This window comes from Conger conger, chromosome 4 (assembly GCF_963514075.1).
Source record: "Conger conger chromosome 4, fConCon1.1, whole genome shotgun sequence".
In the NCBI taxonomy this organism is placed as follows: Eukaryota; Metazoa; Chordata; class Actinopteri; order Anguilliformes; family Congridae; genus Conger; species Conger conger.
Window position 1 is genome coordinate 78,555,085 of NC_083763.1, and position 27,731 is coordinate 78,582,815.

Below are 27,731 nucleotides of genomic sequence, written 5' to 3' on the forward strand. Positions count from 1 at the left end.
CCCATGCACACAAATGGTTTTCCCTCGACAGAATTTCCCTTTGAATGATTGAGAAATGAGCATGAAATCAAGGTGCTATGAAATCTAAAATTGCTCACTTAGCAATACAAATCACGACTGGGTAAATGAATTGAAGTCGTCAGTTAAACATGTTTCCACAGTGGTCCACGCTTGTTCAGTGATATTCCCCACCATGCAGGCTGGTAAACAACCTACCATCTCCCTGACATATGCGCAGTTCTGTGTGTGGCATGTATGACTAAATCTCAGTCTGGCCTCAGTCCAGCTCCACACCTGTATGTTTCTCGGCAGACTCAGCATTCCCACTCTCTCTGCCGCACAGTTTCCCATAAATTCGACCGGCAGTTTCCCGGTAGCTGACATGCCATGCATACCTGCCTTGCAGGCAAAGCTGACAATGTACAGTTTTTGGTGACAGAGTTGTTCTTTAAATTCTGTGATCGTTTTCGTATTTCTTTTTTTACTTTTAGGGGTGTGTAGCAACTATCTTGTCCACCCATCCCCTTCGGTGAGTGAGTTTTGACTTTCTCTTTGTCAACGTACTGTAGTTAGTTTCAGAGCAGCTCTCAGAGTTGTCAGCATTGTGCTCAGCCTGGCCTCAGTCCAACACCACCTGTCCAGCAGCTTTGGGTGGAACCGGGAAGTTTTCTCCCCACTACTAATATCTCGCAGTTTCAGCGAAATTTAGCAAGTCGCTGCCTCTGTCAATGTGTACAATGGCTGGTCTGGACGAGTTCAACTGTAAAATCTGTCAGGACCTGTTGACGGATCCGGCGACTATTCCCTGTGGACACAGTTACTGTCTGGACTGTATTAAGGGCTGCTGGGATCAGGATGATCATACTGGTGTCTACAGCTGTCCCCAGTGCAGACAGACCTTCACCCCAAGGCCTGTTCTAAACAAAAATAGCATGTTTGCTGAAATGTTGGAGAAACTGAAGAAGACAGGACTCCAAGCTGCTCCTCCTGCTCACTGTTACGCTGGACCTGGAGACGTGGCGTGTGATGTCTGCACTGGGAGAAAGAGCAAAGCCATCAAGTCCTGCCTGGTGTGTCTGGCCTCTTACTGTGAAACTCACCTCAAACTTCATGATGAACTGAACCCAGGTAAGAGACACAAGCTGACCGATGCCTCTGGAAACCTGCAGAAGAAGATCTGCTCTCATCATGACGAACCGCTGAAGATTTACTGTCGTACCGATCAGCAGTGTATCTGTATGCTGTGTGTGATGTATGAACATAGAAGCCATGATACAGTCTCAGCTGCAGCAGAAAGGACTGAGAAACAGGTAAGGACTGGACACACTCTTTTTACAATCTTGGTACAATAAGTAGACTAGGGTTTTGTAACATTTTATGGATTTTATATTTATTTAAACGTCTTTATTTTGATAAAGCGTTTTAGATATTTGAAGAAGCATTCAAGAATAGTAATTCCCTGGTCCGAAGTCCACAGTGATCTGTGTGACAGCTCTGTTCACCCCCCTCACCCCCCTATTCACTCCCTGAATGAGAATCAACACGGCTGGAGGAGCTAGTTCACTCACACAGCTTAGAAGCTTTAGCTATGAGGCCAGTACACTTCCACACACTGCCCTGCTGTACCTCAAACATGTCATGGTATTTTATATGAATATAATCTACATGTAATCTATATAATTTGGAATATGAAAATGTATTTGAAGAGTTCTCTATTGTAATTTTCCACAGAAGCAGCTGGGGGCGACACAGAGTAAATTCCAGCAGAGAATCCAGGAGAGAGAGAAGGTGCTGCAGGATCTGAGACAGGCTGTGCAGTCACTCAAGGTGGGTACTGACCAGAGGAGAAGACAACAGCTGGCTGCTGGAAGAGCCATTTCAGGGCTCAGTCAGGGCTCTCCTCCAGTCAGCCAGTGAGGAGCCCAGTGTTGGGCCACTTTCCAGCCCTGTGGGGCTCAATCCCACTGAGCCACACTGTGGGGAACAGGCTGTCTGGGGTCCCAGTAAGAGCTGAGTGAAAGGCATAGTTAAAATGTACAGCCCTCCTCTCTCTGTGTCTCCTAACAGCGCTCTGCACAGGCAGCAGTGGAGGACAGTGAGAGGATCTTTACTGAGATGATCCGCTCCATTGAGAGAAGGTGCTCTGAGGTGAAACAGATGATCAGAGATCAGGAGAAGGCTGAAGTGAGTCGGGCTGAAGGAGTCCTGGAGCGACTGGAGCAGGAGATTGCTGAGCTGAGGAGGAGAGATGCTGAGATGGAGCAGCTTTCACACACAGAGGATCACATCCATTTCCTCCAGGTAACATCACTGGTACTAGGGATGGAATGATGATTATATATATCTTAGTAAAAAGCTTTAACCGTTATTTAATCCTCTTAAATGTACAGTATATGACAGCCATGTTACATTTTACTGTTGGTCCACCACCTATAGAACTATATATAGGTGCCAAAAAGCGAATTTCCCCATTTAAGTCTCACAATAGTGTATGTCTTTATTACTAGACTTGTGTTCACTACGATGGTTTTGCCTATAATGTAATGTAATGTAATGTAAGTGCATTCATATCTCTGAATTTACCCTGGCAAAATCATATTATTTTGGACAGTGCTTTTAAAATCTAAAATTGGGAAATTAATTAATGGTAGCCTTTGTGGACATTCAAACCAACCAAGCTAGGGGCAAGGCGCTAGAATAGGGGTGACATGACTCAGGCAGTAATGTCGAGGACCCGGCCCTAGGCCCCCCTGAGGGGGATGGGTTAGGAAGGAATGCATTGTTAACCCCTCGCACACGCCATTGGGGTGGTAGTAAGAACGCCCGTAAGAGGAAAAATATGTGGTTCAGAGCTAATGTGCAGCCCTACTGAAATCAGAGGACTTAGATTTAGGGTACTAAGGAGCAAGGCTAAAGGTCTGACTGAGGCCATGCGTAACATGAATGTGTAATAACATTCTTGGTTGAGAAGTGTGGGCGTGCTCCTACAGGGGAGGAGCAGTAAGAGCAGTCGTCTGGCAGTCGGAGGGTTTCCGGTTCGATCCCCCGCCCGGGCTATGTTTGAAGTGTCCCTGAGCAAGACACCGAACCCCTAAAAAATGCTCCTGACGAGCTGGTCGGTGCCTTGCATGGCAGCCAATCGCCGTTGGTGTGTGAGTGTGTGTATGAATGGGAGAATGAGAAGCATTAATTGTACAGCGCTTTGGATAAAGGCACTCTATAAATGCCAACCATTTACCATTTAGAAGCAAGGAGCTAGGAGGCTTTCAAAGGATGAACAAGGAGCTGTTTCAAATTGCTTAGTTTTAAACTGTGGTCACCTGAAGGTCTGTTGAAATAGCCGATTGTTGCCCTGGTGATCTGAATGGGCTCATTGCGACCTTCCTTGTCTGCTCGGTCCTTGGGTGGCCTGGAAATCAATAAAGGTCCTTCCAACCCTCATTCCAGCCCGTTTGGAATTTGTGCTGCAGAAAGAGCAGACCTGTGGACCAGCCTCTCCCCGTCCATGTCTTTATAATGCACTGATGCTCCAAAGACCAAGGACTCTTCCCAAACACTTATTTTTACCCCCTTACTCCTTTCCTTGCTTCCTTTCCTTGATCCACCCATCAGAGAATGCAAGGAAAGGATGCAAGGACGAAGGAACCAAGAGAAGGTGAATTGGGCAAATGGAACGTCAGGTTGAAGCCACGGGAATAGCAGACATGTCAGATGGGGAGAGGTGGATCCACAGGTCCATAAATTACATGTCACAAATTCTGAGAAGGATGAGCTTGTAGTTCTTTGCTTGAGAAGTTTAGCCACCAAGGAGGACCTGGCTCCTAGCTCCTTGCTCCTGGGGGATACGAGGGATAAATTAATGCTTCAATAAGCTGCATGTTATTAAAAAATAATAATAATGGAATTAATTATAAATTATAAATTTAATAAAACTAGTTATTGGCCAAAATGTTCACATTTTTACATATGCTTTTTTACAATAAAACTTGTTTTAGAAACAGATGTTATCGGTTTGGTCAAAAAAATTAAAATAAAATGTGAAAATGGCAAGATAATCTTACGATGCATTACACATACATGATGATGCACGTTCTTAATTTATAATGATCTGTTCCTCTCATCTGCACCAATACCTGTATTTAGACTGTTCTCTGTCTGTCTGTCTGTTTGCCTGTCTGTCTGTCTGTCTGTCTGCCTGTCTCTCTCACTACAGACCTGCCAGTCTTCGTTTGCCCCTCTTGGTCCTGGAGAATTGCCCAAAATGAATTTCAAGTCACATGTCACTTTTGAGGCTGTGAGAAAATCTGTCTCTGAATTGAAAGCACAAATAGAGAAAGTCTGCAAGGGGGAATTAGTCAAAATCTCCCAAACAGGTTAGAACCACTAAATGCATCTTTCTGATTTCCTTAGTAAAGAAAATAACAGGTGCTGATATTTTGAAGATAATCGATTGTGCAATTAAATTCTACAGTAGCAGAGCAGGGTTTCACCCAGGTATTAGTAACAGCTGTTCTTCTGCAAACATCAGACTCAGGTCTCCATTGGACATGAAAAAATGCTTGCTTTGAAAAAAATATGAATGTATCGTGTTTACCGAAGGAGATATGAAAAATGAAAGTCCTGTTATGAAAGTTTCAGCTCTATGAAATGGGCAGAGGAGTGTAATCTCATTGTAAATGGACTGCATTTATACAGCAGTTTTTCCACAGTACTTTACAATGCATTCACCCATTCACACGCACACTCACACACCAACACCGATTGGCTGTCATGCAAGGCACCGACCAGCTCGTGAAGAGCATTTGAGAGTTAGGTGTCTTGCTCAGGGACACTTCGACACTCCAGACGACTGCTCTTACCTCTCGATGTCAGCCCACTATCTATAATATCCTCATTATTTCCTTTCATTAAGATCTTCCCCATGCTTCCAAACGGCTGTCTGGTGCTTCTCCATGTCCTCCTGCAACTTCTAGTGACAAACCAACGTTTCATTGGTGACATCGCTTACTGCACTGTACAAACCTGTCAAATCTTTTTCTGCCACATATAGCCAAGTTATTAATTAAACTAATATGTCACATTCAAGCATTGTAGTCTAAATGTAAGAAAGTGGCTATAGATCAAATTTATCACACGAATGACATCTGAAGGTGATTTGGATTGGTTTTCCTTTTCTGTCAGCCTTCTGCTGGACGAGGAGCCAGCAGTGCAGGAATCATCAAACCCCAGTCCTGTGTGACCTGCTCCCTGTGTGACCTGCTCCCTCTGTGACCTGCTCCCTGTGTGACCTGCTCTCTCTGTGACCTGCTCTCTCTGTGACCTGCTCCCTGTGTGACCTGCTCCCTGTGTGACCTGCTCCCTCTGTGACCTGCTCCCTCTGTGACCTGCTCCCTGTGTGACCTGCTCTCTCTGTGACCTGCTCTCTCTGTGACCTGCTCCCTGTGTGACCTGCTCCCTGTGTGACCTGCTCCCTCTGTGACCTGCTCCCTCTGTGACCTGCTCCCTGTGTGACCTGCTCTCTCTGTGACCTGCTCCCTGTGTGACCTGCTCTCTCTGTGACCTGCTCCCTCTGTGACCTGCTCCCTGTGTGACCTGCTCTCTCTGTGACCTGCTCCCTGTGTGACCTGCTCCCTCTGTGACCTGTTCCCTGTGTGACCTGCTCTCTCTGTGACCTGCTCTCTCTGTGACCTGCTCTCTCTGTGACCTGCTCCCTCTGTGACCTGTTCCCTGTGTGACCTGCTCTCTCTGTGACCTGCTCCCTCTCCCTCTGTGACCTGCTCTCTCTGTGACCTGTTCCCTGTGTGACCTGTTCCCTGTGTGACCTGTTCCCTGTGTGACCTGCTCCCTGTGTGACCTGCTCCCTCTGTGACCTGTTCCCTGTGTGACCTGCTCCCTGTGTGACCTGCTCTCTCTGTGACCTGCTCCCTGTGTGACTTGCTCCCTCTTCCTCTCCCTCTGTGACCTGCTCCCTCTGTGACCTGTTCCCTGTGTGACCTGCTCCCTCTGTGACCTGCTCTCTCTGTGACCTGCTCCCTGTGTGACCTGCTCCCTCTCCCTGTGTGACCTGCTCCCTGTGTGACCTGCTCCCTCTGTGACCTGTTCCCTGTGTGACCTGCTCCCTGTGTGACCTGCTCCCTCTGTGACCTGTTCCCTGTGTGACCTGCTCCCTGTGTGACCTGCTCCCTCTGTGACCTGCTCTCTCTGTGACCTGCTCCCTCTGTGACCTGCTCCCTCTGTGACCTGCTCTCTCTGTGACCTGCTCCCTCTGTGACCTGCTCTCTCTGTGACCTGCTCCCTCTGTGACCTGCTCTCTCTGTGACCTGTTCCCTGTGTGACCTGCTCCCTGTGTGACCTGCTCTCTCTGTGACCTGCGCCCTCTGTGACCTGCTCTCTCTGTGACCTGTTCCCTGTGTGACCTGCTCTCTCTGTGACCTGTTCCCTGTGTGACCTGCTCCCTGTGTGACCTGCCCCCTCTGTGACCTGCTCTCTCTGTGACCTGTTCCCTGTGTGACCTGCTCTCTCTGTGACCTGTTCCCTGTGTGACCTGCTCCCTCTGTGACCTGCTCCCTGTGTGACCTGCTCTCTCTCCCTCTGTGACCTGCTCTCTCTGTGACCTGTTCCCTGTGTGACCTGCTCCCTCTCCCTCTGTGACCTGCTCTCTCTGTGACCTGCTCTCTCTGTGACCTGCTCCCTGTGTGACCTGCTCCCTGTGTGACCTGCTCCCTCTCCCTCTGTGACCTGCTCCCTCTGTGACCTGTTCCCTGTGTGACCTGCTCCCTCTCCCTCTGTGACCTGCTCTCTCTGTGACCTGCTCTCTCTGTGACCTGTTCCCTGTGTGACCTGCTCTCTCTGTGACCTGTTCCCTGTGTGACCTGCTCCCTCTTCCTCTCCCTCTGTGACCTGCTCCCTCTGTGACCTGTTCCCTGTGTGACCTGCTCCCTGTGTGACCTGCTCCCTGTGTGACCTGCTCCCTCTGTGACCTGTTCCCTGTGTGACCTGCTCCCTGTGTGACCTGCTCCCTCTCCCTCTGTGACCTGTTCCCTGTGTGACCTGCTCTCTCTGTGACCTGTTCCCTGTGTGACCTGCTCCCTCTTCCTGTGTGACCTGCTCTCTCTGTGACCTGCTCCCTCTCTCTCTGTGACCTGCTCCCTCTGTGACCTGCTCTCTCTGTGACCTGCTCCCTCTCCCTGCCTTCAAACCGCTCCAGCTGTGGAGGCAGTCTGGCCAATCAGCAGCACTAATAGTTCAGTTAATTTCCCGGGAGTCAGGTGCGCTGTGTGTTCCCAGCAGACCCTGGTCTGTCTGCCAGCTTTACACCGTCTGATCACCACCGAACGGCGGTCGGCTCCTCTCCTCACCCAACGGTCCTAAACGGGCACTGGACGTATGAAACACCCACAGACCACATGGCTGCACATGGCTGCTGATTCGCTTATGACTTCTGCCGATTTGGGAGCAGGTGCCAAATTCTGGGAGACTTCTGGGTGTGTTGAGCGAAGGGCCTCGTCAAGACGGGGCCAGCGATGCTCTGATCCACCGATGGGGGGGGGGGGGGGGGGTGATGAAGTGATGAAAGAGTGATGAAAACGGAGGATAGACTCACTGAACGCTCCCGTTCCCTTGGAGCCAAAATGGCCGATTACACACCGGCCCCGCTGCTGATTGGACTCTTCATGCGCTGAAATAAAGGTCCGTTTTGGTGGGAAAGAGGAGGGAATCTTTAGGAGCTCATCCTGCTTGTCATCTCTCTGCAGTGGGAGAAGTCCCAGTTCCCCAGCCAAGGACCAGAGAGCCCAGGACCAGAGAAGACTTCTTACAATGTGAGTCCGTCACTAAACCAAATTGAGAAGAATTCAATTTGGATAATATATTAAATTTACACCCAGTGAGCACTTTAATAGGTATTCACTAGACTTATTTTATTTCACTTATTGGTCTTCTGCTGCTATAGCCTATCCATTTAGGTTTGATGCATGTTCAGAGATGCTCTTCTGCGTGACACTGTTGTAATGTGTGGTTATTTCCGTTACTGTCACCTTCCTGTCAGCTTTGGCCCTTCTCCTCTGACGTCTCTCATTAACAAGGCGTTTCGGTCTGCAGAACTGCTGCTCACTGGATTTTGTTTTGTTTTTCGCACCATTCTCTGCAAACTCTAGAGACTGTTGCGCATGAAAATCCCAGGAGATCAGCAGTTTCTGAGATACTCAAACCTCCCTGTCTGCCACCAACAATCATTTCACAGTCAAAGTCACTTAGATCCCATTTTTTGATATGAACATTTACTGAAGCTCCTGACACATATCTACATGACTGTATGCATTGCACCACTGGCACACAATTGGCTGATTAATGAATAAGTTGGTGTAATAAAGTAAAAATGTTCCTAATAAAGTGCCCGGTTAGAGTCTGATGAATATATCCCACAGTAACACACTGTGTAAAGAGACACATAACATATATATAAGGTGTATGACTAATATTTAAGAAAAACAAAGATATTTCAACATGTGCCAAGATGAGATATTAAGAAATGATTCTTAGCTCAGAACAGAATTTATTTTACATGTATATATATGGGTGGACGAAGACATAAGAAAGGAGTGAAATATGAAATTAAGATGTTTCTTAAATATGGAAGTGATGTCAGTTTATTATGATCATGGAGCTCTCTTCTCTCATCAGACTCCTGTGGGCTCACCCTGGACCCCGACACCATGCACAGAACCCTCCGTCTGTCCGAGGGGAACAGGAAGGTGACCTGTGTTGGAAATAACCAGTCATACCGAGAGCACTCGGAGAGATTTAACTGCTGGTTCCAGGGGCTGTGCAGAGAGGGTCTGTCTGGACGCTGCTACTGGGAGGCAGAGTGGAGCAGCTATAGGGTTTCTGTAGCAGTGTCGTATAAAGAGATCTGCAGGAAGGGGCGGGGTAATGACTGTGCTCTGGGAGGTAATGACAAGTCCTGGAGTTTGTTCTGCTCTCCCTCCAGTTACTCCTTCTGGCACAATAATGTGAGCGTTGAAATCCCTGTTCCCCCCTCCTCCAGAATAGGAGTGTACCTGGATCACAGGGCAGGAACTCTGTCCTTCTACAGCGTCTCTGACACAATGACCCTCCTGCACAGAGTCCAGACCACGTTCACTCAGCCCCTCCATCCTGCGTTTGGGCTCTATTGTTACGGGTCTGCTGTAAAACTGTGTGATCTGGAATCAGGTGGAGCGTGAAGGGAAGATCTTAACCATCTGAGACCACCCGGGTCATTGGCAGGCAGTAAAGCACTCCTAATCAAACGTTAATAATGCTTTTAAAGGCTAATATTCTCACGGAGCTGATGGTCACACTATCGCATAATAAAGCAAGCCAGTCCTTTATGCACGTAATGTATGTGGGGTGGGGTTTACCATGATTCCACCAATGCAAAGCAAAGTTGCTTTGCTCTATAACTTTGACGGACAACATTGCCGAGCCAATCGGAGACTTCCATTGAAAAATAAATCCTCGTAGCTTTCTGTAGACACTTTAAGCAGGGCTCTAAATCAACCACAGGTGGAGATACCCTGCGAAGAACGTGGGCAGTGCAGCTGCAAAAAGTCGCCCACTTTGCTTCTGTCAAGAAAGGGGTTTGAGGAGCGTAACTGACGGTCGAACTCTCCTGCTCATAGGCTTTTATTTTAATAATTATTATTAATCTTACTATTACTATTGTACATATTACACTCACGTAGTGATTGCGTGGCTGTCTACGGATTGGGGTTTGAGTGTGTGTCGACCCGCGTGGATGACGTCGCGGAAGTGAAGGTAGATCTCGCACTTCTCAAACCCTTCTCAGTATGATAGCCACGTCGCTAATGCTAATTTTACTGGTAGTAGGTTTCTTTTCCCCTTCGCAGCCACTGGATAGCAGGCAGCCACGTCGCTAATGCTAATTTTACTGGTAGTAGGTTTCTTTTCCCCTTCGCAGCCACTGGATAGCAGGCAGCCACGTCGCTAATGCTAATGCTAATAGCACGGTTCCTCTAGACGTAACAAGCTGAGTTCCTCCATTAAAGTTCCATGGCTGCTCCGCTCGCAGTGGGCTTGTGCCAAAGGAACGTTATTGGAGTAACTATATAGTGTACATGGCGTTATCTATGTAGTTCAACACTTGTCACAGTTTTGTTTTCTTAGTAATTTGTACTTACAATATGTATGTAATTCTATGCTTTCTGTGATGTGTGATATTGGTTTGGTTGTTTTGTCACGCCAAGACCATGGAGTGTCAGAAATATGAATAAAAAAACCTTGGAACACATTATGTGTTGGCTGTGTGTTATAAAATAAAATAAATTCTCTCACATTTGTAAAAAAAACAACAACTTTGGCTTGTTCCCAGACATTCACACCCCTGCTTAGCAACCTCCACTGGCTGCCTGTTATGGCTCGCATCAAATTGAAAACTTTGGTGCTCGCATACCAGGCAGTTAAGGGATCAGCCCCTGTATATATTCAATCACTTATCAAGACCTATACACCAACAAGACCCCTCCGTTCTGCCACTTCGTGCCGCCTGGCGCCTTCCCCTCGCCACACCTACACTTCACGCTCATGACTGCTGTCTGTCCTGGTCCCACGGTGGTGGAATGACCTCCCGGTGAATGTCAGAACGGCAGAGTCTCTGACCTCCTTCAAGCGCAGATTGAAGACTCATCTCTTCAGGCTACACCTTTCCCTCCCTAACTCACCACCATGATTAGTCTCATATGCCATAGACTGTAATGGCACTTATATAGTTGTATAGATATTGGGGGTTTTTTTGTATTAGCTATTGTATTGTTGTACGGGTATTCTAGCTGCCAACTGTGGTATGCTAGTTTGTAAGTTGATGTATTCTTCAAGGGTTCCGATTGTATCTGTATGTTTACACTAGGACTTGGAACTGTACTGTCCTCTCAGGTCCTCTACGCACTTGTACTTGTGTTTGATCTGAACTTCGTTGTATGTCGCTCTGGATAAGAGCGTCTGCTAAATGCCATGGAATGTCATGTAATGAAGGTAAAGTTATGAGTTGAAAACTAAGAGAAGAATATGCTTAAGTCTCTGAGAGTTAAACACAGGATTAAGCTTAAAGGTACAATAGCTGAGATTTTTGTGTTAAAACATTGTTACAAGACCATTGTAAATCCTTTCCCATCATAGAAAAAGGCCCACTGACATGTTTACTCACCCTCTGCCTGTGTTTATTGTCCTTAAATTTGGGTTTCAAAAGGTCGATCTACGTCCTAACCCTCACCTATGGTCACAAGCTTTGGGTAGTGACCGAAAGAACGAGATTGCGTATACAAGTGGCCAAAATTAGCTTCCTCCATAGGGTGGCTGGGCTCAGCCTTAGAGATAGGGTGAGGAGCTCGGACATCCGGAGGGAGCTCGGAGTAGAGCCACTGCTCCTTCACGTCGAAAGGAGCCAATTGAGGTGGTTCGGGCATCTGATCAGGATGCCTCCCGGGCGCCTCCCTTTGGAGGTTTTCCGGGCTCGTCCAACTGGGCGGAGACCCCGAGGGAGACCCGTTAGAAGTCCTAAATTACCTATTATACCTCTAAGATAGCTGGACAACATGGACATCCTATTGTACCTTTAAGATAGCTGGATAACATGGACATAGCCTGTATAGCCTAAGCCAGATGGTGAAGTCCATCTGTCACCCCCCTGCTTACTTCCCTCCACTGGCTGCCTGTCATGGCTCGCATCAAATTCAAAACATTGGTGCTAGCCTTCCAAGCAGTTAAGGGGTCTTCCCCAGCTTACCTACAAAAAAATCATCAGACCCTACATCCCTGCCAGACCTCTTCGTTCAGCCTCCACAGGCCGCTTGGCACCTCTCCCTCTCTGAACTTCCACCTCACGACGTCTGTTCTGTGTTCTGGCTCCACGGTGATGGAATGAACTCCCCGTTGAGGTCAGAACTGTAGAATCTCTTCCCACCTTCAAGTGCAAACTGAAGACGCACCTCTTCAAGCAGCACCTCTCCCCGACCCTCCCTACCTCCCTGTGAACCTTAATTGTTGTCTTTCTGTGATTTACTTTTTTGTGTATCGGTATTTTTAGTTTGGCTAGGAAAGCAGTGTTTGGCGAGTTGAGTTTGGTCACTTTTGCTTTGTTGTTTATTTGTTTATTTGTTTGTTTATAAAAATAAAATAAATGAAAAAACTCAAATAGGCCCTGGTCCTGGCCCTTATCTTTGTTGTACAGGGAGCAGTTGAAATTGTACTTCCCTCTTGGGTCTTTCAGCGCACTTATCCCTGGTTATGGGTATGCACTTTGTTGTACAAGAGCGTCTGCCAGATGCCATTAATGTAATCTAATGTAAAAGTCCAAACCGGGTAAATCTAAAAAAAAAAAAGGCAAAATAATAATTTTTTTTTTCATTTATTAATTTACAGGTGATGTAAAATTATTTTTGAGTTTTTTGTGGATCTTTGGGGGCAGGATATGCAACTGGTCACCCGCAGATATTGCAGCCCCTGATTCACTCTCTGGCCCTGCAATGAAGGAAAAAAGAAGCCGGGGAACTGGGAATATTATTATAACCTTTTAAAATTATTATTATTATTTTTTTAATTAGTATTATTCGGTGGCCAAGCGAAGCTGAACCATTTTGTTTTTGCTCCATTCTTTTATTATTATTATTATTATTATTATTATTATTATTATTATGATTATTATTATTCTCCTTCCCTAAAACTGAATGGGCAGCAAAAAGAATCCTACTGCTGAGAATCCGCTGGAGCTGGAACTTGGGGAAACTGGTGATGTAATGTCGTTACCTCTGTATGAGGCAAATGAGACTAACAGTGTAAGATGAAAATCCTAAATCCTGTAAATCCTTCCGCTATGAAACTTGGCAGATATGTTCCACTGCCCCCCACAATGCTGGTTACTGTAATAACGCCTATCAGCCACATGGTGGTGCTGTAATAACGTAATGCAGCCATTTACCTTTTGGCCCATAACTCCTGAACCGTGTGCAATTGAATCCAAATGATTTCTCTCTAGATTCCTTATTCTGATGCCGAAGAAAATGTATATAATCCTTAATTTGCTCATTCTTCCACAAAGTTGTCCCAAGCTTCACCAAATTTGGCACAGACCATGGAGTTTGTTGATGCCATTTTTGGTGACATATTTGCCATCAACACATGTTTTGGCACGGCTTTGCCAATATGTGGCACTATAAGAAGCAAATAAGTTTAAATGGCCACAACTCTTCAACTGTTAGACTAGTCAGGTTGAAATTGCTAACCCTTTTGCGTCAGTGCTAACAGCCGGCAGAATCTACAGTAAGGAGCTCATCGTTTACACTGTTTCCCTGCTGGGTTGAGTGGTCGATCTGTCTCTTTCAGGATTATTTCAGCCGTGCGCCATGTTTAGTGAGGTTATTATAACACAGTAAGCTCTCATAAGCAGGTAGACAGGTGACTCCTGTAGATTCCTCTGTACCTGTTGCGCCCAGCTAGCGTTCCCCTGTGAGAAAGCCCCTTTCCTCTTTCCACTCTGCTCTTAGGCAGAACTCCTGCAGGCTCAGTGAGCTGGGCTTCTCATGCCGAGGCTGCAGGTTTCATTCCCAGGTGGGGCATTGCCATTGAGCCGTTGGTAAAGGTGCTTCACCTGACTCTCTGTATAAAGCCCCCGCTGTATAAATGGACTGTGTGTAAGAATGTAAGTCGCCCTTCATAAGAGCACCTGCTAAGAGATTATAATGCATGTACTTTACCCCAGAATAGATTACAGTGTGTGTGTGTGTCTCTGCATGTGTGTGTCTCTGCCTGTGTGTATGTGTGTGTGTGTCTCTGCATGTGTGTGTGTGTGTGTGTCTCTGCATGTGTGTGTGTGTGTGTGTGTGTTTGCCTGTGTGTTTGTGTGTGTCTCTGCATGTGTGTGTGCCTGTGCGTGTGTCATGTGTTTGTGTATGGAGGATGTTAAATATAAACCTCCACTCCCTCTAGAAACTGGCTACACCTGTAGGTATGAAAGTAATTTATGTACTCAACAATGCACTTGTTCCCACACAGTCATTCAGGGATCACCATGCAGGTTTCTAAACAAGTTATATGCACATTTGTGCGTGTGCTAATTATGATAAAATCTCAACTATGCTCCGCTTGGCCAACCCCTCCTGCAGCTATGAGCAGAACCAGGAAATCTTTCTTATTATTTAAGTTACAGTTTCAGAGAAACTCCACTACACTCTGTCTCTTTCAGAGAAACTAAACTAAACTCTGTCTGTCAGTGAGAGCAACGAAATGGCTGAAGGGGTGGAGAAGAAGACAGGACTCCAAGCTGCTCCTCCTGCTCACTGTTTCGCTGGATCTGGAGACGTGGCGTGTGATGTCTGCACTGGGAGAAAGCACAAAGCCATCAAGTCCTGTCTGGTGTGTCTGGCGTCTTACTGTGAAACTCACCTCCAGCCTCACTATGAATCTCCTGCCTTTAAGAAGCACAAACTGGTGAAAGCCACTGGAGACCTGCAGGAGAAGATCTGCTCTCATCATGACAAACCGCTGGAGGTTTACTGTCGTAAACATCAGCAGTGGATCTGTTATCTGTGTGTGATGTATGAACACAGAGGCCATGATACTGTCTCAGCTGCAGCAGAAAGGACTGAGAAACAGGTAAGGACTGAAACTCTTGCAAATAACACTAATGTTATTTTATCAGTTGTAATGATACGTCTGCACACCATGTAACTCATTCAAGGAAAAGCAGGTTTAATGTTAGATGGTTCACCTTGTACAGTCCAACTCAAACCTCTGGTCAGAGACTTAACACTCCTGACCTCTACTGGTTGGGAATGGTACACACTGGATATAATATCAATACATCTTCCCTTTTTTCTCATGCTTGTGAACTTTAGGAGTCAAACTTGAATCACATAAAACTACAAAAAAAACATAAAACTTCCACCCCTCATATCAATACCTTCTTTTCTTTTTAACTTAGTGAAGTCAAACTTGAATCACATCTGTAGAAGAGAAAAAAATGCAATCACTTCCACACATTAAAATCTTTAAGAAAATGTCTCTTTTGTCTCTCCTCCCCATTCTTTTGTGTGTGTGTGACTAGTTCATTGCTCAATAAGCCGAATTGGCTTCCGAATCGTTCTGCGTTGGATTCTTTGTGGTGTAGGCCTCTCCTCTGTCACGTTTGGCGTGACACTGACATCAGGGGTGTCACTCAATGTCTGACTTTGATTGCTCATCTCATCAGCTGTGCTCTCACTAACTTGGTCTGTGGTGCTGCTAGCATCAGCGCCAGTGCCGAGCCTCCTTGGAATCTGAAGAAGGCGTCTTCTGTTCCTCCTCAGCACCTGCCCGGTTTCTGTTTGCACCTCGTACCTCTTGCTGCTGTTTCCCCAAACACTTTTGCCATAGGTCCCCACTCGCTCCCACATCTCACTCTGACAGTGTCTTCCTCGACCGGAGGGCTAAGCGGTTTGGCTGTCTTGTCGTAGGTTTTGCGCGCTCTCTCCCCTTGCTGCCTGGCCCTGCCTCCCTCTTCCAGCACGTGCGTTGCTGCCGGAAGGCGTGTGCGCAGTTTCCGATTCATTAAAAGCTCTGCGGGTGACCGCCCACACTCCAGTGGAGCTGCCCTGTAATTCAGAATAGCTCGGTACGGATCTTCCCCACTGAATACTGCTTTCTTCAGCAGTCTCTTTACTATTTGAACTATTTGAATGCCCGATACTGCTCACAGTCGAACTGCCTCGCATTGTCAGTAAAGCCATATTCGTATGAATGCCCCATACTGCTCACAGTCATACTACATTGTCAGTAAAGCCATATTCGTATGAATGCCCCATACTGCTCACAGTCATACTACATTGTCAGTAAAGCCATATTCGTATGAATGCCCCATACTGCTCACAGTCGTACTACATTGTCAGATGCCACCATGGATGGAATGCCGTGCCTGGAGAATATCGACTTTGTGTGCTTAATGACTCGTGTCGCTGTAGTGTCTGACAGCAGTGCAAACTCTGGGTAGTTTGAGTGATACTCTATAATGACTCAATAGTCTTTGCCCTGTAGCTGAAATAAAGCCGTTCCTCCCTTGTCCCATGGCCTGCCCGGCTGGCTGTGTGGCATGAGCGCTTCCTCTGGCTGCTGGTGCCTGTGGCGCTGACATATGTGGCATCTCTGCACTACATTTTCTACATCTTTGTGCACGTATGGCCAATACAATGTTCCCCTCGCACGCCTCTTACACTCCTCTATTCCCAGATGCCCCTCATGCACCAGCTCAGCCATCTCCGCTCGCATGGAAGATGGGACGACTATTCTCCTGCCTTTTAGGAGCACCCCATCTACCACAGTTAGTTCCTCAGTGAAGTGCTGGTACGGTTACAATTTCCTTCCATTTTATGTCGGACACGGGCATCAGCGCTCTCACAGAGTCTATGTGGACTTGTACATCATGCTCACTACTACTAGGGCCTGTGTTGCGCTAACTAGCTCTGGACAGTGCATCAGCTACTATCAGTTGCTTGCCGGGTATGAATTTGAAAGTCAGGTCGTATTTCTGCAGACGTAACAGAAGTCTCTGGATGTGTGGTGGCGCTTCACCCGAGCCTTTCTTGGAGATCGCTATTAAAGGTTTATGGTCCGTTTCTAACACCACTGGTCTACCGTAGATATACTCGTGGAATTTCTCACAGCCAAACACTGCACCTAAGGTCTCTTTTTCAATGTGCGCATAGCTCTTTCCAGCTGTGGTCATTGTGCGCGATGCACAGGCTATGGGACACCACTCTGTGTCCTGCGGCTGGCACAGCACTGCCCCGAGTTTCAACACCGGTTCCTTCATCAGGCCGTTCTTCAACTCTTTCCGCTCTTTTGCACGCTCATGTGTCCATTGCCACTCCGTCACTGTTTCCAGTAGGCTTCTCAGCGCCGTTGTGTTTGCTGACAGATTTGGGATGAATTTTCCCATGTAGTTGACCACGCCCAATGTGCGCTGCAGCCCTGTCCTGTTTGTTGGCGCCTGCATCTCCTCAACTGCCCTGACCTGTTCTGGGTCTGCATCTCCTCAACTGCCCTGACCTGTTCTGGGTCTGCATCTCCTCAACTGCCCTGACCTGTTCTGGGTCTGCATCTCCTCAACTGCCCTGACCTGTTCTGGGTCTGCATCTCCTCAACTGCCCTGACCTGTTCTGGGTCTGCATCTCCTCAACTGCCCTGACCTGTCCTGGGTCTGCATCTCCTCAACTGCCCTGACCTGTTCTGGGTCTGCATCTCCTCAACTGCCCTGACCTGTCCTGGGTCTGGTTGGACGCCCTCTGTCGACAGCTGGTCTCCTAGGTACGTCAGCTCACTCACTCCAAATTGGCACTTCTGCTTATTTAGCCTAAGCCCTGATGTGCGCGCTGTTTCCAGAATTTTGCGCAGTCTCTCGTCATGTTGGGTTTGTGTTTTTCCCCATATAATTATGTCGTCTAGGAAAACTCCCACCCCCTCAGTTCCGTCAAACAGCTGCTCTGTGGTTCTATGGAATATCTCCGGTGCCGAGCAGATTCCGAAGGGCAAAGGAAGGAAACAATGCCTTCCAAATGGAGTGTTGAATGTGCACAGTTTTGCGCTCTCCTCGTCCAGGGCAATCTGGTGAAACCCTGACGATGCAAGTTTGCTAAAGAACCACGCGCCCGCCATTGTGCCAGTAATGTGGGATTTTGCGGGCAGCCTGTAATGCTCCCTCTTAATGCATTTATTTAAGTCCTCAGGGTCAATGCACAGTCTCATCTCCCCGTTTTCTTTCTCCACGATCACAGGTGAGTTTACCCATTCAGTCAGCTCCTCAATGCGTTTTATGACACCCTGGTCGGTCAGTTTCTGCAGTTCATTCTTTAGTTTCTCTCTAAGGGCTAACGGCACCTTTCTTGCTGCGTGAATGACTGGCTCTGCTTTGTATTTTAACTGTATTTTGTGCTGTCCAGGCAGCCTGCCTAATCCCTTGAACACGTCCGTGAATTGGGACGCTGTGTTACAGTGCTGGGCATCGTTAGCAGCCCCGTCAGCATGCATTACCCGCTCTCTGTCAATCACCTGAACCCTCTTAATTAAGCCCAGTTTTTCACTCGTGTGTAGACCTAGAACAGGCTGTCTATCTACTAGCACACACACATTGCGTTAATGGACTGGCCTTTACATGTAAGTGTTAATCTACACATACCTTCGGTCGGAATGGGCTCATCGTTGTTCGTTCGCAGATTGATTTGCTTCTGAATGACTTTTGGTTTTTTTCTTGGTTGCAGGAACTCTTTCCACGATAAAATGTTCTCTTGTGCCCCGGTGTCTATCTTCAGTGAAACTGATGTCCCGTTTGCGTCCAGTTGAGAAATCCATTGGTCCTTCTTCCTGTCACTTCCGGTCACAGTCCTGACGTAGAGTGCTGCGCTGCTCTCCTCACCACTTCAGTCGGTATCCCCGTCTGCTTTCTGCTCCTCTGCACGCACGTTTCTCCTCTCCTCACCACTTCAGTCGGTATCCCCGTCTGCTTTCTGCTCCTCTGCACGCACGTTTCTCCTCTCCTCACCACTTCAGTCGGTATCCCCGTCTGCTTTCTGCTCCTCTGCACGCACGTTTCTCCTCTCCTCACCACTTCAGTCGGTATCCCCGTCTGCTTTCTGCTCCTCTGCACGCACGTTTCTTGGGACAGTTCCTCGGTGCTTGGTGATTCCCGCACCGCTTACATTCAAAAGTCTCTGTTTTTGTGCCCTCTTTGAAACTCACTGTCCCCTTTTCGGCCCGCTTTCCGACTTTCCTTTTAACGGCGTCCACTGCTAGCGCCACATCGCTCTCGTCATCAAACGTCTTCAGCTGCATTTTAGCATTTTCCCAGGCCTGGCAAATCCTAACCGCCGAGTCTAAGCTCAAGTCTGCTTCCCTAAGAAGATGCATTCTCACTTTCTGGTCTTTAACCCCTATCACGATTTGATCTCTTATCATTGAATCGCGTAGCAGACCAAAATTGCAAGATTGGTTTTTCAGGGTAAGATCGGTCACGTACTGTTCAATGGACTCGCTGTGATTTTGCATTCTGTTACGGAAAACATACCTTTCATACGGTTCATTTTTTCTTGGTGTGCAGTAGGCCTCGAACTTGGCCATAACCACGTCAAACTTGTTTGTCTCTGCTTCAGTGAAAGCAAACATGTAAACATCTGTAGCTCCGCGGCCTGCTACTGTTAGCAATAACGTTTATCTGATTTGTCGTCCATGGCAATAGCCAAAAGATACGGTTCAAAACTTTGTCTGAACGCTCTCCAGTTCTCACTGACATTTCCTGTCAGTTTGAGCTCGTTTGGCTGGCAGATAGCATCTATTTTTATTAAAAAATCACGATTTACTCCTGGTACCATGTAATGATATGTCTGCACGCCATGTAACTCATTCAAGAAAAAGCAGGTTTAATGTTAGATGGTCCACCTTGTACAGTCCAACTCAAACCTGTGGTCAGAGACTTAACACTCCTGACCTCTACTGGTTGGGAATGGTACACACTGGATATATATCAATACATCAGTAATTACAGATATCATCTTGATTTATAGCTACAATATGTGTTCATTTATTTTATTTCTTCAGCAAGTACATTTTGTTTTTAAATGTTTTATACATTTTAAAAAGGTCTCAGGAGCACAATGATTTCCTGGTCTGAAGTCCACAGTGATGGAGCAGTAAGAGCAGGAAGTGAACCCAAGTCAGCTCTGTGTGACAGCTCTGTTCACCCCCCTCACCCCCCTATTCACTCCCTGAATGAGAATCAACACGGCTGGAGGAGCTAGTTCACTCACACAGTTTAGAAGCTTTAGCTATGAGGCCAGTACCCTTCCACACACTGACCTGCTGTACCTCAAGCAATACAATGTGGTTCCATGAATTAGCATTTACTTGTGGGGTTGTTAAAAAATGAATTAATGAGGTACAAATACATTATTTAAGCATGAAATAATACATATCTAGTTATCATTAGTGATCATTAATATGTCATTCATTAATACATATCAAACTAATGTATTTGTTTCATGGATATTTCCACATTAGCAAGCCATAGGATAAATGTATAATTAGTAAACCATTACCAAATATATTAACTGTTTTTTCATTCCAGTATGAATTGGCATGAACTTGATAGGAGTTGATAACATGAATTAATGATGTACAAATACCTAAAGAAAGCTGTATAGATTAAGTACTCAGTAGTAATTGAGTTAACTACATTAGTTAATGCTAATTCATGTAACATTATTGAAAAGTGTTATCAGTTTAATTTTGAATATGAGAATGTCATTCAACATTGTTATATGATATAATACAATTTAAGTATTATAATATACCTGGGGGGGAAATGATCAATCTATCCACAGAAGCAGCTGGGGGCGAAACAGAGTAAATTCCAGCAGAGAATCCAGGAGAGAGAGAAGGAGCTGCAGGATCTGAGACAGGCTGTGCAGTCACTCAAGGTGGGTACTGACCAGAGGAGAAGACAACAGCTGGCTGCTGGAAGAGACATTTCAGGGCTCAGTCAGGGCTCTCCTCCAGTCAGCCAGTGAGGAGCCCAGTGTTGGGCCACTTTCCAGCCCTGTGGGGCTCAATCCCACTGAGCCACACTGTGGGGAACAGGCTGTCTGGGGTCCCAGTAAGAGCTGAGTGAAAGGCCTAGTTAAAATACACAGCCCTCCTCTCTCTGTGTCTCCTAACAGAGCTCTGCACAGGCAGCAGTGGAGGACAGTGAGAGGATCTTTACTGAGATGATCCGCTCCATTGAGAGAAGGTGCTCTGAGGTGAAAGAGCTGATCAGAGATCAGGAGAAGGCTGAAGTGAGTCGGGCTGAAGGACTCCTGGAGCGACTGGAGCAGGAGATTGCTGAGCTGAGGAGGAGAGACTCTGAGCTGGAGCAGCTTTCACACACAGAGGATCACATCCATTTCCTCAAGGTAACATCACTGGCTCTCTGACAGTCTGCACTATGTACATTGTACACACATGCTGAGGTGTGTTCCTCATTTACAAAGATCTGCTCCTGGCATCTGCACAGGAATCTGTACTGAGACTGTTCTCTGTCTGTCTGTGTGTGTCTGCAGAGCTGTCAGTCTCTCTGTGCCCCTCCTGGACCTGGAGACTTACCCAGCATCACTGTCAGTCCACACGTCTCTTTTGAGCCTGTGAGGAAATCTGTCTCTGAACTGAAAGAGCGAATGGAGGATGTTTTCAAGGCGGAGTTGGTCAAAGTTTCTGGAAAAGGTTGGTGGACAAACCCTGCTGCAGAAAGTGTGTTTAGGCACTGCACACAACACACTGGTGAGATTCACTTTTACATCATGAAAGGCACTTTCACAGGTTATATATTATTAATGAGAGGGGTGAGTGACATTTCAGTCTGTCTCACAGGTTATATATCACAGTGTGGAGTGACACTTGAAGCTCCAAATGAGCCACAATATGTGTAGGGATGAGACATTGAAAGCACCCAGTGTGTTATGAGGTGGTCCTTCTGGCCAGAATATAACTAGTAGGTATCCATACATATTTAGACAGTAACACATTGTTATTCTTTTGCCTCTGTAGTCCAGGACATTAGATTTGAAACAAAACAATGAATATGAGTTCAAAGTGCAGACTGTCTAATTTAATTTGATGGTATTGACATCTTAATAGGTGATCCAGGAATTACAGCTCTCAACAGTAATGCACACCTCAGTTAAAAATCAGGCTGAAGATGATTGTTTTCATTCTGGCATACAGAAATCACCCTTTTCAGTGATGTCCCTCATCAGTGAACTCTTAACACACACAGGCCTTCACCAAAGCATTCCTGCAAAACATCTAGTGACACTTTCATTGCTATGCAGCACTTGTGGAAACACACACACACACATACACGTACACACACACACACACATACACACACACACACATACACATACACACACATACATTGATTGATTGACAGTGTAGGTTCTTGACCATGAGTGGCCTTTAATGCATCATAAAAGTTATGCATGTCATACCTGTCTGCATAGGATTGTATTTGCTCTGCCTTGTGTACCCACCACTGGTTTCTAATGTGCATCAGGGCTGCACCTCTCTCCTTTGGTCTTGCCATTTGGTTTTAAGGGCTGCAGAAGATGGGTTATTGAGTGAGGCTTTATGGGCTTTATGCATGCTGTTGAGGAGAGTGGAGATGTCTGTGGAGTTTTCATCAAACCAGTCCAGGTGTTTCTTCCTGCTGTAGCCGATAGATTGGGCTGCTGTTTCATAAAGTGAAGCACTTAGGGAGGACCACTGGTCATCGGTGTCCCCTCCATGCCCAGGAGAGACTCAGTGTTCTCCAGCTGGTTAGCTCGGGAACAGCGGAAGCTGTTGCATGCGTCTGTTTCCTGCAGCCGGACACAGTGCAGCCTTTTCCTGGTGGACTTTCTGAGGCATACTGCTGGGCTGATCCTCATTTTGAGCGTGGCCATGATCATCCGATGGTCCAGCACTCCGCTCCTCTCATGGCTCGTGTTATGTGGACATCCCTCAGATCCGAGTGCCTGACGATGATGTAATCCAGAAGGTGCCAGTGCTTGAACCGGGGGTGCATCCAGGAGGTTTTGTATTTATTTTTCATCTGGAATATGGTGTTGGTAATGGTGAGATTGTGTTCAGCAAAGAGACTTAGGAGTCTTAACCCGTTTGCATTGGTGTGGCCGATGCCATGTTGTCCAATCACGCCTTTCCAAATGTCACTATTCTTCCCCACTCTTGCATTGAAATCACCCAACAGCAAGATTTTGTCATTTTTGGGGACTTTGCGGAGGGCCTCATCCAGCATCTCGTAGAAGTGGTCTTTCACCTCCTCTTCTGATGGAAGGGTGGGTGCGTAAGCACTGAAGAGGGTGGCATATTGCTTTCTGACGAGGGGGATGCGGAGTGACATAAGCCTTTCACTTACGCCAGTCGGTGTCTACGTGAGATTTGGCAGGAGGCAGTTCTTGATGGCCCGGCCCACACCATGCAGGTGTTGTCCTCCTCTGGGGTAACCTTTCCAGAAGAAGGTGTAGCCCTCTCCCTCTTCCTTGAGTGATCCATCACCCAGGAGTCTGGTCTCGCTTAAAGCAGCAATGTCGATGTTGTAGCACTTCAGCTCTGCCTTCTTCTTCTTCTTCTTCTTGCTTTCCTTTCTTGCGATCAGTGCAGTCCTTCGACTGGGCCTGTCGGTGTTGTGGCTAGAGTCCAAGAGGGTCCTGACATTCCATGTTGCAAGTCGTAGGAATATATTTTGCTTTTTTGTTTTGGACCGCTAAACGGAATGTCCTGATGGGCGCAGTATCCCATGCAGGAGAGTCTGAGTGGGCAATGTTTAGGTCACCTTTTCTAGACCTCCCAACTGGGGAGAGCAGTGTGGTCCTTAATAGGGCTGCTCAGACACACAGGGGTCTGCCGGGAGCAGCTGCCACTCAAAATCCCAGCTGCTGACAACCAAATAGCCCTGTGCCGCTACTGTGCAGGGACATAGCTAGGAGCTTCCAGATCATTCAGTCCTGCCCCCATCACCAGGCACCCCATCGCCAGTAGACTTGATAGGTTGGCAGGGGGGTCTGGATGGAACTCACAAGGCCAGTAGCAGATACCTGCGCGCTGAGATTATTTGAAGTGAAGAAGGGGATGCGCTTGCTCCAACGGCACTTCTTCGCTGTGGGGAGTTGTACTCCGATGGCAAGGAAATGATCCAGGACGACCGGTAACTCCTCACAGCTGCCGGAGCTCCAGTCTGTCGGAGGACCGCCTGTGGTGTGCCTGCCAGCACCAGCTTTTCTCTCAGGGTGTGCTCCCCTAGCCTTTGTCTTTCTGGACTTACCCACAAGGCAGCGGGACAGTGGTTGGTGGACGCCAGGGCATGTCCACAACTGTGGGCCTGCACGTCACACCTCTGGGGACCACTGCAGCTCCCAGATCCCCAGCCTGGGGCCGCGAGGCACCCAGTGACCGTGTGGCCACGAGGAGGCCTGGCAGGAGTCTTGGTGAAGGAGAGGCGGTGTACTGGCAAGGGAAGGCTTACACACTCGGCTGCTTTCCTGTTCACCACAGGGGCTAGCCAGCGGCAGCGAGCTGTAAGCAAGAGGGTTGAAGCAGGTGGGAAGCAGACATGCACCTTCCCTCTAACTACTGCACAACTACACTAGACGCATCACAACACCCTGCTCACACACACACTCACACAAACACACATGTACACACACACAAACACACCATGTACACATACACGAACACACACACACACACACACACACACACACACACACATGTGCACATACACGAACACACACACACAAACACACATGCACACACACACAAACACACACATACACACACACACACACACACACACACTCACGCACATACACACACAAACACGCACACATACACACACACACACATACACACACACACACACACACACACACACATTGGATGGCATATTTTTGATCATCTAAACTCTGTGAATCTTTCTGTTTAATGCGTACATCAGCAGATCAAAGATTCCTGTTGCTCTGAATTTAACCTGGACATGTATGATGTATAATTTCCTTTGAAAGGCTGCCTACATACCAGCTTGTGACAATAATATGACTGATGCTTCATCAAGTTTATTGTTTGTGTGTTTTCATGTTTGGTGACACGGTGGTGCAGTGGGCAGCACTGTGATCTCACAGAGAGAGGGTCCAGGGTCTGGATGCTGGGGCGTTTTCCTGTGCAGTTTGCTGGTTCTCCTCCTGTCTGTGTGGATTTTCTCCAGGTCCTCAGGTTAGGCTGATGGGGGGAGGGGGTGCATTAATGCTGTGTTGGCTATGGGAAGCATGCATGCTCAGTTCTACCACAAATACTTCAGAATGAAAGAGATACAACAGAAAAGTTTTGGCAATGACTCACTTTAAATGACCAGTCCGCCCATTTTAGGATCAGCTGTTTCTGATTGGTCAGGTGTCAATCACTTCCTTAGCGTATCAGGGTGTCCATTATTGGCGTTTGTCACCATGGGGACCAGAGTTGTACCAATTACAGACAAGGAAGCCTTTACAAGGTTTAGGGTTATAATAGATATGTATATGTTATGTCTTTACATTACATTATTGGCATTTGGCAGATGCATTTATCCAGAGTGACGTACAATTCATTAGACTAAGCAGGAGACAATCCTCCCCTGGAGCAATGCAGGGTTAAGGGCCTTGCTCAAGAGCCCAACGGCCCAACAGCTGTGAGGTTGTGGCTACATCGAGATTAGAACCACCGACCTTGCGTGTCCCAGTCATTTACCTTAACCACGACACTACAGGCCACCATACAACGTCTTTCTTGTGATCTCTCCCTACAGTGGAACTGTATAATCTGGAGCCCAAGACCAGAGGGGACTTCTTACAATGTGAGTCTGCTATTAAACCTAAATTAGGGGGGGCGGGGGGCAAGGGGGTTACAGTGCAGATTCAGTTCAGACTTTGGCTCCTCCTCCTTCTCCAAAGTGGAGTACTGGCAGGAGGGAGGGGCCGGGCTTGTCCCTTTAAGACCCTGGAGCTGATGATGCTGGAAAAAGGCTTTGTCTCATCAAACAGGAAGTGAAAAGACCTGTCCTCTCCTCTCTCCTTCTTCAAGTGTTTATAAAACTTAAAGGGGAAAACACTTAAAATGACTCATGAAATACATTGTGTTCTGCCTTTGCTTTAAAAAACACAGAGGAATTTTCTGAATGTTTTGAATAGTGTGAGTGTATGTGTGATAATGTGTATGTATGTGAGTGAGTGTGTATGTGTGTGTGTGTGTGTGTGTGTGTGTGTGTGTGTGTGTGAGTGTGTGTGTATGTATGTGAGTGAGTGTGTGTGGTTGTGTGTGTGTGTGTGTGTGAGAGTGAGTGAGTGAGTGTGTGTGTGTGTGTGTGTGTGTGTGTGTGTGTGAGTGTGTCTGTGTGTGTATGTGAGTGTGTGTGTGTATGTGTGTATTATTTGTAATAATTGTAGTGCTAAATCCACTATTTTCAGTCTATTTTAGTCAATAGCTTACATCAACCGAGTATTTAGTAAGAAACAGTGAAATAACTGTGGGTAGTCAAGGCACATGGTAGCTGGTGACTGTTATCACTACTTTTAGCATGGACAGCCCCAGCAGAAATCAAACCCCAAACATTGAAGGCATTTGCATCTGTTTTACCCATAAAGCTGCAGGATTGCTACGGCCAGAAAGGCTCCTTTAAATGGTACTTCACTGCCTTTCCACTGCATACTCTGACAATATTACACAAGCCGTATCGGCGCCAAATCTGTATTAATTATTGTTATTAATTAGCCAACTCAGTTACTTAGCATGAGAGTTATGATGGAGCTGCTGAATTTACAGCAGGAAGACAGGCTGAAACAGGATGAACTTGATTTAGTTCATTAAATAGTTAGAGATACAGTGCCCGTGCTCAGCCCCAGAATTACTTTTTAAAGAAATAAAAATATTTATATAACATTACAGAGGAGTGAAATGTGAAATTAAGTGTTTCTTAAATATGTCAGTTTATTATGATCACTGAGCTCTCTTCTCTCATTCTGCTCTATCAGATTCCTGTGGGCTCACACTGGACCCCAACACAGCGTATGAATACCTCCGTCTGTCTGAGGAGAGCAGAGAGGTGACCAGTGTGAGAGAGATCCAGTCATATCCTGATCACCCAGAGAGATTTGAATGCAGGTCCCAGGTGCTGTGCAGAGAGGGTCTGTCTGGACGCTGTTACTGGGAGGCTGAGTGGAGTGGAGATCTTTTGTTTTTTATAGCAGTGACAGATAAAGAGATCAGCAAGAAAGACATTCTGGGATGGAATGACAAGTCCTGGAGTTTGCTCGTCTCTAGCTCCAAATACGCTTTCTGGCACAATAAGGAGAGCACTACTATCCCTGCTCCCTCCTCCAGAATAGGAGTGTACCTGGATCACAGGGCAGGAACTCTGTCCTTCTACAGCGTCTCTGACACAATGACCCTCCTGCACACAGTCCAGACCACATTCACTCAGCCCCTCTATCCGGGGTTCTAGATCCTTTGTAAAACTGTGTGATCTGTGGTGAGTCAGAAAGTGAAGGGAAGATCAGCTGTAATTAAAGAGAGGGAAAAACACTGAATTATGAATTAAATGCAGTTCAATCTTCAACCTCAAATGATTAAATGAATGAAATAATGAGCTGAACTGAAACTGAGGAAACATCATTTTGGTCACACTGAAGCAGATCCAGTCACTCTAAAGCATGGGCTCCATTATTACAGTGAGCTCCATGTTTGGATCAAAGACATTTTCTTCTTGATTTGGCTCTTTACGCCACAATCATAATTCTGTAGTGAAACAATTCACATGCAGATTCTCATCTTTTATTAAAGGGTATTTCAGACATTTTGGTTTCCCTATGCCACTCATCCAATGTGGGATTAGAGTGTTTGTGGTGAAGGCATTTATATGGAGCAGCTGCTGTAAAGACTCTGGGTTTCATGGCTGTTGTTGTTTTGTGTTGTACTGGGCAGTGTTGGGTACTACATGCTGTGCTTGTTTACCAGAAGAATGAAATAAAATAAATCTATAAATGGTTAGCACACCTTGTGGCAGTGTGTGGTTGTGTAAGTTCCTAAGGGATTGGGCAGTAAATGATGAGGTTTATGTAATTCTTATTAAAAATTCTTATTAAAATATCAGTTTC

The 27,731-nt window shown here is 46.7% G+C and overlaps 1 protein-coding gene across 2 annotated transcripts; it reads left to right on the plus strand.

The window, feature by feature from the left end:
* Positions 1-721: 721 nt before the first annotated feature.
* Positions 722-27,532, plus strand: LOC133126283 (tripartite motif-containing protein 16-like). Of its 2 annotated transcripts, none has more exons than XM_061238323.1 (7): positions 722-1,310; positions 1,732-1,827; positions 2,068-2,301; positions 21,114-21,273; positions 24,706-24,819; positions 25,388-25,435; positions 26,610-27,532. In XM_061238323.1, the coding sequence occupies exons 1-7, from the start codon at positions 729-731 to the stop codon at positions 27,077-27,079; spliced, it is 1,704 nt and encodes a 567-aa protein (XP_061094307.1). In that variant the 5' UTR covers positions 722-728; the 3' UTR covers positions 27,080-27,532. The 2 variants fall into 2 exon arrangements, with proteins under 2 accessions (XP_061094307.1, XP_061094306.1); XM_061238322.1 differs by lacking the exons at positions 722-1,310; positions 1,732-1,827; positions 2,068-2,301 and adding exons at positions 14,206-14,646; positions 20,397-20,492; positions 20,733-20,966.
* Positions 27,533-27,731: the final 199 nt, after the last annotated feature.